Source organism: Rhinatrema bivittatum, chromosome 9, assembly GCF_901001135.1.
Source record: "Rhinatrema bivittatum chromosome 9, aRhiBiv1.1, whole genome shotgun sequence".
In the NCBI taxonomy this organism is placed as follows: Eukaryota; Metazoa; Chordata; class Amphibia; order Gymnophiona; family Rhinatrematidae; genus Rhinatrema; species Rhinatrema bivittatum.
In genome coordinates this window covers 36806761-36820175 of record NC_042623.1, presented here as the reverse complement: position 1 = coordinate 36820175, position 13415 = coordinate 36806761, and the positions used below count along the sequence as shown (strand labels likewise).

The following is a 13415-nucleotide window of genomic DNA, read 5'->3' as shown; positions in this document are numbered from 1 at the left end:
CCTTAAAGTTTCTTTGAAAGACACTTTTTAATGTAGGAATAATAATATGAGCTCTTCCTCAGCCCCGCAAAGTAAGTGAAATCAAAGGGCACTTACACTGATTTCTGCTGGAGTGATGCGTCGACTGGTTGGTCGTTGTTTCACCGTTGCTGCTCTTGAATCAGCTTCAACAATGTCTGGTCTCAGGGTAGGCTCAGCAGCTACCAAGATCTCGTCCAACTTCTCTGCAATTCAAACATGAAGCCATTCAACTTAATAACTAGCACTGGTCATGATCAGGGTACATAACTACTTTTTTTTTTGGCCATGCACCACTTGTGCATTAAATGGATGGAAAATCACACACAAATAATAATGATTTTTCTCCCTTCTGAGTATACTATTATAAACTAGTCCTGTTGCTATATGATATCACCTCCCCTTTATCATGAATGAGATGTATATTTCAACAGACCTTAGACAATGAAATTCTGTAAGAATAGAAACCATTGAGTGCTCTTCAGCAAAGAAAGAGAACTAGAAATTGGAAGATTTTTCAAGACAAATGATGTGTTCTGATACTAGATTCTGTGGAACCAGTTTGATAGAAAATGTAGAAATAGCCTGCCATGTGTTCTCTTTGTGCATGATTATGTCAGACTAACAAAATACTTCCTAATAAGAACTAGCTTGGTGCCAGCAAAGAACTATTAACAAGGATAATAACTGTGACAAAAAGAACATTCTGGGAAAAAAACCCCAATTCCCAGGCATAAACTACATCACATCAAATCCAATAAATGGGTGCTCTACTAATTTAACTTCTCTGCTTCTACATCTAATATTTTTCTTTCTAGATTGTTTTTCATTTCTCTTGTCTGGTGCCTGGTTAGTTACAGCAATTTTAATCTGCATAACTGACAGTGATGAAGTGGTAGATCAGAAACATACTCATCCTTCAGAGCAAGTTGAGAAGATATGACATGAAACTCCCTGAATAATAGAGAAGAATTAAGATGGAAGCTTGGTCAGTGCCTGATGCGGCCTTCTTTTTGGACCTCAGCGCAGTAAGAAAATATTTCTTTTATTACTTTTAGAAAGAAAGTCAAGCATACAACTTTTTAAAAAAATCATTCTGTTTTATTGTAGTGTTTTCCTCGTTCATGGTGGGAAAGAAAATCGTGGTACATCTCATGCTGGAATCTACTGACAAGGCAATTCAGGAATGAACAATGAGTATGTACTATCATTTATGAAACAGTATGGAGGAGGGTCTGGACTGAATGAATATATAGGGTCTGGACGGAATGAATATAAAGGTCAATTCCTAAAAAGAGAGAATGGGAAAAGAAGCCAGATTATGAAGTTTCTTTTTACTAATAGGAATGAAAGTGTGGTTGATAAGAAAGCAAAGTGGCTTACCTGTAACTGGTGTTGCTCATGGATAACAAAGCATTCCCACAAGTGGGTGATGTAATTACATGGTATCATATATGGAGAGTATCAAGCAACTCTCAGCAAAGCCCCCTCAGTCTATATCAAAGCTAACAGCATGCAGAGTAGAGAGGAGATTAAAGTCTATGGTAGTGTTTCCCAACCTTTTCAAGCCCATATTACACCTATATAAACAAAAATGTGTGGTACGCCAACTTCTGCAGAACAGGCAAATCAGATATGGAGCTAGGGAAGCACTGAAAGCCTCACCAGTTTCTTCTCCAAATTTTAAAACACAGGGAAAGAGAGGGCAGAGATGCATATGAATCCATCACAATGGACTAGCTCCCTCCATAAACAAGTGTAGAAAGGAGATGTCAGTGTGGTGAGGGCAGCCAGCTTGGTTAGTTATCTTGATTGCTGCATGTGGCTAACAGAGCTCTTCTTTTGCTCAGTGCACACTCTCACCGTCTAATCCGAACTGGGGATAGGATAGAGGCTGGAATGACATCAAGGAGAGATGGTGTCTGCAATGTGTATGCTACACAAAGCAGGGCCCGGCTATCCATTATCTGCATGCTGTCCATTACTTTCCACATTCCAGAGCTCCTGCTGTTGTTAGAGAAAACTATACATGTTCTCAGAAAGGAGCTCCTGCATATTTAAGAACCACTGCTGGTGTCTCTTTTTTTCTGCAAGGTGCTGATAGCTGAATCTAGGTGCTGAGCATCAGACAGTGTTGACTGTTCCGTGGTACACCTGATCAGGTCTGATGGCACATTGGTTGGGAAACACTGCTCTGTGGCGAGAAGGGAGGGCATGCAGGACTGTTCATCCTGCTGTCCATGGAGAATACCAGTTACAAGTAAGCAGTTTTGCTTTCTGCATGGACAAGCAGGATTAACAGTGGGGACTACCAACCTAAGGGTTTTTCTTGATAGTGGCTGTAAATGTAGCAAGCCCTTCGTGAAACAGAAAACCAAGGGATGACTGGAAATTGGCTTCCCTTCCTCCTAGTCATGGTAGACTGACAGGATGCTCAGATGAACTCATACCAAATTAGTCTTAAGGCATGAATTTAATAAGTGAAGTAGTCAAGTAAATCGGGCACTGCACAAGAGAAGGGAAGTATTCCTTTCTTTGAACACCAAATTGTGAATCGTTTCCATTTTGAAGCATAGGAATCCCTAGTGATTTATTTTTTCATAGCCAGGAGTATTTTGGATACTGAGTCAGAGCATCCAAATGAAGCGACATCTAGGTTGTCAGAGGGGCCAATGCAATATCACGTGCACAAAAATGTGCATCCAAACTGGTCGCCTGTTTTTATAACGCACATACATCCACCTCTCCTGGACACGCAATGCAATTTTATAATGAGCTACCATGCTAAAAAGGACGTTTTATCCTGCCGCAGATAATTTCCCGGCACAATATACATACACAATATTCATGGCCTGGAGAATGTATATTGTGCTTGTATTTTGTGCACCCAAAAAACATTTTTTTCAAGCCTTTCATTTTTTTAATAATTTTTAGTTATTGCAAGGAGTAGATCTTAGTATTGCGATGATACTAAGAAGGAGGAACCGAAGAAAAGCAGTATTTTTGTTTTTTAGTTGAGTCCTTGATGCATAGTAAGACTTTATGCCAGCTCCGGGGCTGGCGTTAAATTTACTGGTTTAAAAAATGTACATCAGGTGCATGGCAATTTTTTACGTCAGGGGTAATAGCTAATTGCCTCATCTACATGGCATTTACATGTGATGAGCACTATTAGCTACCCGATTGTTTGGATGCGTGTTTTGGATGTGCCAATCCCCTTACTGCATTGGGTGTTAGTGTAGCACAATCAAAACATGCGACCAACCATGGGTTAACCTGTGTGCTAGGCTGAGCGCACTTTATTGCATCGGACTGAGAGCTAGTACTGGTAACCAGTTGGAGTGCACACTAAGGCTGCTGATATGTTTGAACGAAGTAGAATGCCTTAAGCTTCTTCCTATAAGTCTTTATGTTGAGAATCTAATTTCTCAATTCTACTATCAAGGCATTCCATAAAGTAGGTCCTATATATGAGATTAATATTCTTTGAAGCTATTAATCTTTTAAAATTGGCACAACTAGTAAATTCAAACTGGATGATTACAATGAATGGGCAGAGGTTTGCTTTTCCAACAGATTAAGCAGATATATGAAGCATTGTACAGATAAACATAAAAGAGTCTCTGCTTCGTGGAGCTTACAATCTAATCAAGACAAACACACATGACAAACAAGAGTCTATGGGAAATGTATTTATTGTACAGAAGTACATAAGATTTAAAAGCATCTTCAAAAAGGAGAATTTGAACATGGAAACATGGACCTATGGTTCCACAGTACTGCTTCAGCTTTGCCACAGTCCAAGATATGCATGGTACTGGTGGGTAAACATATAATAGAGCTGCCCTCAATGTATGGAAAATGTGTCTTGCACTACAATGTTCAAGGAGAGATCCATCATACATTGTAGTGCAAGACACATTTTCCATACACTGAGGGCAGCTCTATTATATGTTTAAAATGTGGAAAAGAGGATTTATATTCAGACAACATCCAACAAGGCAGTGATCTGTGCAGTCTGGGTAAACAAGCATCAGGGTAATTTGCTTGATGCGGCGGTTACTACCCTTAACCATTAAGCCTTATGATTCACCTTTGATGCAACTCCAACAATACTCTCTGCATCAACGGCAGGGGGTGGCAGGAAATTTGAATCAAACAGTTACCAACAAGGGCCCTGAACTTGGTGGTTGATGAAACAGATATGTATGGGAAAATCAGTGTGGGAGCTTGCTGGGCAGACTGATGGGCCGTTTGGTCTTTTTCTGCCGTCATTTCTATGTTTCTATCTCCCGAGAAAGGGGCATATCTGCCATATGTCCAGTCTGACTCCTAGAAGATTATAAGAACATAAGATATGCCATGTTGCATCAGACCAAACTCCATTGAGTCCAGCATCCTATCTTTGAAAATAGCCAGTTCAGATCACAAATGCCCATTAGATCACCAAAAGTAGATCTATTTCTTGTTGTTCATCCCCAAGAATAAGCAATGGCTTTCCCAAGTCTGTCTGGTTAATAACCGTTTATGGATTTTTCCTCCAAGAACTTGTCCAAACTTCTTTTAAACTCTGCATGCTAATCATCTTGACCACATCCTCTTGCAACAAATTCCATGTTGTGCTTGGAGGTGGACCCTTGTCCTGGAGCAGTGGAGAATGGCTCCCTGGTCGGACCCAGGAAGCACCTGCCACCAGGTGGCGGAGCACAGGAGGAGACAGAGGATAGCTGGAGCTTCACCACTGGAAGCCCAAGGTCCCCCCGGGTGGAGCCCTTGGGGACCCGGGCCGCTTGGACTTAGGTGGGCCTCGCAGGGTCTCCCTGATAGGAAGTATAGGGGTGTGCCCACCAGGATCAAGGGTGTGCGGTCGATGTCTTGGCTGGAGGTCTGAGGTGTCAAGGAAGGCCAGTACAGTGTCTGTGATGACAAGGCTAGGAGCAGGGCCAGAATCAAGGAGGCATGGTCAAGGATAGCTGAGGTCAAGTTCCAAGGATCAGTCCGAGAGTGGTCAGCCAAAGTAGGGGGTCAAGTTCCAAGGATCAGTCCGAGAGTAATCAGCCAAAGCAGGGGTCAGGTTCCAGAGGTCAGACGAGGTCAAGGAAGCAGGCAAAGGTCAGAATCTGGGCAGCGATCAGCGTGGTCAAGGAGACAGGCAAAGGTCAGTACCAGAGAATCAGTCCAAGAGGTACTACCTGGGGGAATGCAGGAACAGACAGATGCTGGAACACAAGGACGCTGGAACACAAGGATGCTGGAACAAGGCTGGAACATGAGGATGCTGGACCGAGACTGGAACAAGACTGGAACAGGCTATAAGACATGGAGGCAAACTCAGTACACACATGGTGTTGACCCAATTGCCAAGGCAAGGAAGTGCAGGCAAGCACTTCCTTTAGTAGGACATTCAATCAGGGTACGCCATGGAGCTAGGACCCGCCCCTGGCCCTATAAGGGCCCGGGCGGTCCACATGCGCGCGCCTGGGGGGGGGGGGCCAATGCCACGGAGGACCCCGAACACCGCTGTGAGGCCTAGTGCGCTGAGGAAGGCCCGGCGACCACCGCCGCCGGATGCCGAGGCCTGGAGGAGCTAGTTGCCGCTGTCGGGGAGGTCGACCCAGGACCTGCAATGGAGTTAGAAAGATCAGCAGGTCCGTGCACGGGCCTAGCACAGACGGGGCGTGCAACAATCCATAGCTTGATTGTGTGTTGAATGAATAATGTTTTCTTCAATTTGTTTCATGGGTGTTCCCTTGTTTTAGTATTATTTGAAAGGGTAAATAACTGTTCCACCCAACTCATAATTTTATAAATATCTATCATATCCCCCCTCTCAGTTGTCTCTTTTCCAAGCTGAAAAGCCCTAACCTATTTAGTCTTTTTTCATAAGGGAGCTGTTCCATTCCCTTTATCATTTTTGTTGCCCTTCCCTGTATCTTTCCTAGCTCCTATGCTATGCAGTTGCACAATAGATCAATAAACCGGAGTGAAGGCAGCTAGCTATACCTCGGTATAAAAAATACCTCGTAAATAAATAAATAAATAAAATAAATAAATACAGAGGCATTATGATATTCTCTGTTTTATTATCCATTCCTGTCCAAAGAATTCCTAACATTTTATTTGCTTTTTTGACTGCAGCCTCACATTGAGCTGAGGATTTCAAAAATTTTTCCTTCTTCTAGGTGGTGATTTCTAAAATGTAATCCAGCGTTGTGTAAAAGGTATATATACCATTGAGACCGTATGGCCCAGCATCCCAAGGAAGACCCTTGCTTTATGGATGTGTTATACAGATTTCGAATGACTAGAATATTTTTCAACCGGCCATGGATGAGAAAAACCTTGGCCTTATCCAAGTCACATACTGTGCCTAAGAACTAGCTGGTTATTTGGATTTAATTGGGATTTTCTATAATTCATCAGGATAGGAATCCTAGAATAAATCACCAATAGCAAGGCCTCCATTGTATAGGCCTTAGAGTTGCTCTTGATGAGACAGTCCTCTAGCACGTCTTGTGAAGTGTGCAGTCACTACTGCCAGCTATTTTGTGAAGACCTGGGGTGCTGCTGGTAGGCTAAAAAGGAAAACCTTGTATGGGAAGTGATGGTCCCTCATAAGAAAGGTAGGAATTTTCTTTGATGTTGGTGAATTAGGATGCATGTATGGGAATTCTTCAAGTCTAGAGAGCAGTCGGTTTCCCTTTTCCCAGAAGAATAAAATCATGGGAAGAGTGATCATTTCAAATTTTTCCCTATATAACAATTTGTTCAGGACATTGGTCTCCAGACTTCTTTGGGAATAGGAAGTACCTGAAATAGAACCCTGTTTTCATTTCCCCAGGTGACACAGATTCTATGTCTTTGTGCTGAGTAAAGCAGAGAGTTCCGCTATCAAGACCTCATGGTCCTGTTGGACCCACTTCTGCACAGGTCTGCTTAGTGGGAATTCTTTGAACCTTAGTCTGTACTCGTGCTTTGCTATGTGAAGAATTATAAATCAGATATTATCTAGGCTGTTAATCTGCTATCCACCAAACCTTTCCTTGAGACTGGGATACTAGCTGAGGTTTCTATAAGGAGTCAAAAAGAAATGTTCAAGTCTGATATTTTTGACTTGCGACCACATGACTTTGCTTTTTGTTGCTGGGTTGCTCTAGAATGAAAAAGCACTATACAGTGCTTATGTTGGTAATAAGATTGTGTCTTCTGGAAAGGGAGCTGAAACTGCTTTGCAAGCCTCTGTTGCTCCTGTATGGCAAAGCAGAAGGCTTGCAAACACAGTGCAACAGTCTTTTATAAGCTCCATTGTCTCCTTAACTTTATACCCAAACAGACTGTCATCCAAGTATGATGCGTTGACCTGGTTTTCAAAATATACATAATGAATATGTATGATATATAATCACATACAATGGAGGTAGTGCATGCAAATCTATTTTATGCATATTCATTGTTGAAATCCTGACAAACAGACCTATTTATGGCTCTTGAGAACCAGAATTGGCTATCCCTGGAATAGTTTATTTGCAAAAGAATCCAGTATTTCCTGGTCACTGCCTGGTGCTATCTTATTTTCTCTCTCTTTTGCAAGGAGGCCTCCATCACTACATTTACTGGTAAAGCAGCTGAATATTGTCAAACCTTGATATGGATTTGACCTTATACTTTGCATCCATCCATCTCCTTAGCTATAGGTTGAGAAGCGAGATGTGCCACCAAACATTTTGATTGTCTCTGGTGGATCAACGCAGCCACAGTATACTTACAAATGTTACAGTATTGAAGGACATCTAACATTGAATCTCTAATCTTTGCTTCCTCTTGAAGGTTACAAGAAATGGCCTGAGAACTCTAGAGAGGTAGTTTATCACAGGCCTTACCTGAGTTAAGACTGGAGCCATAACAGCTAGCTAAACGTTAAATAGATGTTTTGCCAAAAGTCCTGAATCATTCTAAATCTTTTCCATAGACTAGCCTGATAATAATTCCCCCATATTCAGCTTCAATGTCATTCTGGCGCAAGCCTAAAATATAGATTTGTCTATCTCTAAGACCAAGTAGTCGAGAATCCATTGTGTCACACTCAATCCAGGTCACAAGAACATAACAATTTGTCATACTGGGTCAGATCAAGGGTCCATCAAGCCCAGAAACCTGTTTCAAGAGTGGCTACAAGTACTGGCAAGTACCCAAACACTAAGTAGATCCCATGCTACTGATGCCAGTAAAAGCAGTGGCTATTCCCTAAATCAACTTGATTAATAGCAATTAATGGATTTCTCCTCCAAGAACTTATCCAAACCTTTTTTTAAATCCAGCTACACTAACTGTACTAACCACATCCTCTGGCAACAAATTCCAAATCTTAATTGTGTGTTGAGTGAAAAATAATTTTCTCTGATTAGTTTTAAATGTGCTACTTGCTAATTTCATGGAGTGCCCCCTAGTCCTATTATCTGAAAAAGTAAATAACAGATTCACATTTACTCATTCTAAACCTCTCATAATTTTAAAGACCTTTATCATATTCCATCTTAGCCATCTCTTCTCCAAGCTGAACAGCCCTAACCTCTTTAGCCTTTCCTCATAAGGGAGCTGTTCCATCCCCTTTATCATTTTGGTCACCCTTCTCTGTACCTTCTACAGTGCAACTATATCTTTTTTGAGATGTGGCAACCAGAATTGTACACAATACTCAAGGTGTGATCTCACCATGGAGCGATACAGAGGCATTATGACATTTTCCGTTTTATTCATCATTCCCTTCCTAATGATTCCTAACATTCTGTTTGCTTTTATAACTGCCCGAGCACACTGAGCTGACGATTTCAATGTATTATCCACAATGATGCCTAGATCTTTTTCCTGGCTGGTAGCTCCTAATATAGAGCCTAACATCATCTAACTACAGCATGGATTACATGTGTCACCTTGCACTTGGCCACATTAAATTACATCTGCCATTTGGATGCCCAATCTTCCAGTCTCGCAAGGTCCTCCTGCAATTTATCACAATCCACTTGTGGCTTAACTACTCTGAATAATTTTGTATCAACTCAAATTTGATTACCTCCCTCATTGTATTCCTTTTCAGATCATTTATAAATATATTGAAAAGCACTGGTCCAAGTACAGATCCTTGAGGCACGCCACTGTTCACCCTCCTCCACTGAGAAAATTGACCAGTTAATCCTACTCTCTGTTTCTTGTCTTTTAACTAGTTTGTAGTCCACAAGAGGACATTGCCTCCTATCCAGTGACTTTTTAGTTTTCATGAGAGATTTTGTCAAATGCCTTCTGAAAATCCAAATACCCTACATCTATCAGTTTACTTTTATCCACATGTTTATTAAACCCTTCAACAAAAATGAAGCAGATTTGTGAGGCAAGACTTCCCTTGGGTAAATCCATGCTGACTGTGTTCCATTAAACCGTGTCTTTCTACATGCTCTGTGATTTTAATCTTTAGAATAGTTTCCACTGTTTTTCCCGGCACTGAAGTCAGGCTCACCAGTTTATAGTTTCCAAGATCAACCCTCGAGCTCTTTTTAAATATTGGGGTTACATTGGCTACCCTCCAGTCTTCAGGTACAATGGATGATTTTACTAGGCCCCTAATTCTGTTTAGTTGAAATGGTTCATTTGTAGAGTTATTTGTGAGACTACTCAGTAACCAGGTCTTTAGAAAAGTTTTTGAGATACAATTTTGTGTCTATGCCTGTTGACAGAAACCAAACTGGTTTTCCTTTGTTAAACTGGTTTAAATATTGCTGTGTGGATAGGCCAAAATACATAATATTAATTAGAAAGAATGAGATTCTTAACTTTGAGCTCAAGTTAAATTTCATGATAATCAGATCTCCAAAGTATGCAGATTTATTAAACTTACATACTCCAATGAAGGAGTTCTTTGTGTTTCCAGAAAGACCTGTGGCTTCCACACACTACTGCAAACAAACAGAACCATCAAATCAAGCGGTTTTATTTCTCAGAAAATAAAAAGCTAAGGAACTTTTTATAAAAGTAGGCCTGTTCACCTCAGTGTTATGGTTATTTGATCATGACCCATCTGAAAACAAGACTTCTATTTTAATCTGGCTTTCCATGTCAAAAGATTTATAATGACATGAATTAGTAAATATGTTCTGAGTGGGTTGCATAATCTAGCCTGTCAAAATTTCCCTTGTAGAAAGAATCAAAATAGACCTAGAAAAATCTCTGCTCCATTTTATATGTATCCCCTTGTACAAGAGGTCTACATAAAAGCATTAGACAAATAAGAAATAGCCTCCACAAGGATTCATTAGTAAAAGATTACATTTTTACAGATACATTTAAGGTTCACAGATGCTCTTGCACTGAGTGCCCAGACACCCCAACCCTGGTGTTAATACTGCATGTTTGTTACCTGTTTATAAATCATAAACAAAACAGCCCAAAGGTACATCAGAGCCCAAACAGAAAAAAATAGTTTATATAAAACTATATTAGGTACTCTGGTCTTTTGGTAAACGTATGTTAGCACAATTGTTATTAAATTACTATCAGTTTTTATTACAATGCATACATTGCCAACGTTTCAGTTTCTAAAAGAATTTTCATCAGGGCAAGAAACATTAGGGAAAAAAACATAATAAACAGTCCTTTTCAGCATTCCCCATCCAACTCCCAGAATCTCAGATTCACGCAGTTAAGATAATGAGGTCATCAAGCTGGTATATCAGTAACAATGATAAGCCAATACCCAAAGTGCATTATTGCGAGTAAAAAGAAGCTGCCAGAGATTACCTTAAATGTAAACTAAAGTGCACTAGACTGAGTAAAATAAAGTGTGTTTGCTTTGCCCTATGAGCCACTGAGTAGCACTCATGAAGATAAGCTAGCACAAAAGAGGACATCTTGCATTAAGTCTAGTAGGAGAACCAGTGATTCTGCCTTTAGGGAACTGGATTGGTCCTTGGGACTAGAAAAGAGATTGCTGTGGACAGAAAGCTGTTCTCAGCCACTGGAAGGCTGCTTAGCCATGCTGCTGAATCTGGGCACAGAGATCAGTGAGAAATTACATAGATTTTGGAGTTGGTCTGATTTTATCAATTTTCTGGTGTGAAGTACCCATGATTAGAACAGAAGATACTTGGAAATGTTTTTGAATCTATAGGTGTTATAACCCACGCTTGATGAGAGCTTGTATCCAAGTTGAAATCTTACGGAGAAGAGAATATGTATATTTGTGGTGTTATTTCTGTGATAAATATTCAAGCTTGGAACTGCTTTAGTATAATAAGGCTTAGAACCTGAAAATGCACCATAATCGTGGTAGCATGAGACTTAGGAATCTAAATGTGTATACGATGGAGGGAGAGAGAGAGAGAGAGAGAGGGGGTATATAATAGAGACATGGGGAGGATAATTTTAAAAAGTGATTTCTATGCATAAAAAGCATTTTATCTGTGTTAATCTGCTGCCTGTATTATTTTAGCTGTGTTACTTGGCCTCATTCTCCTTAGCTGTATTGAGAGGAGGGGTTCCTGGGGGTATGTTTAGACTGAAGGAAGAAAAGTACATGTGTAGATGGCACTTACAAATCTTTGCACCTGCAGAAAAGCTGGCACTATTGACCGCATGGACTTTATATCTGTGGCAAGTCTCAAAGTGAAACTTTGTGAATAGTTTCACTTGAACATTGATGCAAAACCCATGGGTAAAAAGTATTCATGGTCTCTGTCTCAATGCAATCAGTTTGAAAAATACCCTCTCCCCCCTTAAATACTAAAAGGTATAAATCAGGCACAAAAACAAACATTTCTTTTTTTTTTTTAAGAAGAAAAAATGCTTTAGAACAAGAGGTCCAAGAGGCTATGTGGTAAACTCAGGAGCAAAAAATGAAAATATTTCTTCACAGAAAAAGTGGTGGATGCATGAAATGGATTCTCAAAGGAGGTGATGGAGACAATATTATGGACGTGAACCCTTGGACCGGCTTGAGTGCTGGATGGATCCGCTGGAGGAAGACCTACAGCAGGACTCGTAGCCAGAAGGTGGAGCTGAACCAGGAGGCCGGACAGGACCTTCACCTATACCAGCCCTCGTTCCCAGTGAACAGTCCAGGTCGAGGCCAGCAGAAGTGTTGGAGAGATGGAGACGATCCAGAGGTCGTGGCAAGCGGCAGCGGTGCAAGACGGAAAACAAGGCCAGAGGTCGGGGCAGGCTGAAGACTAGCGAAGCCAGAGGACGAGCCAAAGGTCAGGACAGGCAGCAGACAGGGAGTACCAGAAGCCAAGCCGAAATCAAAACCAGGGAATCAAGCCAAAGCAGGAGCGGGAGCTGGACCAGGAACTCGGGAGCAGGAGCGGAGCAGAAGCAGGATCACGGAGGCAGGAACAGAGCTGGAACAGGATCACAGAGTCAGGAACACAGGAACTGGAGTACGCAGGGACAGCAATTAGTTACTCGGAGAGTCGACCTCTTGCCAAGGCAGAATAGACAGATCCAAGCTGGGCTTAAATAGCCCGGCGTCTGATGTCATCTTCGGGGGCTGGGCCGAGGTTTCCCGCCACAGCCCCTTTAAATTCTGGCCCAGTGCACACGCGTGCGCCTAAGGGGCAGAGCTTGGATCAGGAAGTCGGCGGTGTCTCCTTCGTGGGGAGAACACCGCGGGAAGGCCCCGTCTCGACCCGGAACCGCATGAAGCAGGCAGCGGCGAGAAGCGGAGAGGAGCAGCAGGTGAGGGGGGACCCAGCCATGGCTGCCCGCGGCCGGGGTTCTCAACAAACAAAAAGTGACAAAATTTTAAAAAGCATGGGATAAGCACAGAGAATCCTTAGTGGCAAAGAGAATAATAAGGAAGCATGGGAATAACCTGCATGGAGCAGCAATTACAGCCCTATAAAGCAGTTGTATGGCTTCATCAGGCTTCTAAGAAAGCATGGGGTAACTTGCATGGAGTGGCGGTTGCAACCCTAAACAGCAATGGTATGACTGCATCAGGCTTTCAAGATGGTTTCCAAGATGGATGGGGTGACCTGTATGGAAGGCCCATAGTTAAAACCAAATTTTAATGAGCATGGGTAGGCTTTGTTTTTTTGGCCAATAGTCTAATGTTGGTGGTTATGGGGATTATTACATAACCTTGCTATTCTCCATGTTAAACCTAATTTATCTTGTCCTACTATTATTATTAATTTCCTGTAAACTGTTATGATGGCAAAACCGAATACACGGTATACAAAACATGTTAAATAAATAAATAAATAACCTGGTAATATGACATAGAAGGGGTCCTAGTTGTTGAATTGAGTATTGTCCTTATAACATTCAAAGTTGAAGATGATCTACAAGAGAAGATGGTGGAGGCCAGCACTTTTAATAGATTTAGGGGCAGATTTTCATAGGGGTAC

General features: G+C 41.5%; 1 protein-coding gene across 4 annotated transcripts in view; it reads right to left on the bottom strand.

Moving 5' to 3' along the window:
* SHANK3 (SH3 and multiple ankyrin repeat domains 3) overlaps nucleotides 1–13415 on the bottom strand; it is a 1690229-nt gene that overhangs the window by 170097 nt on the left and 1506717 nt on the right. For all 4 annotated transcript variants that reach the window (XM_029615063.1, XM_029615061.1, XM_029615060.1 and 1 more), the window contains one exon: nucleotides 97–224. In XM_029615063.1, the coding sequence (XP_029470923.1) occupies nucleotides 97–224 (128 nt within the window). The remainder of the gene's footprint in view (nucleotides 1–96; nucleotides 225–13415) is intronic.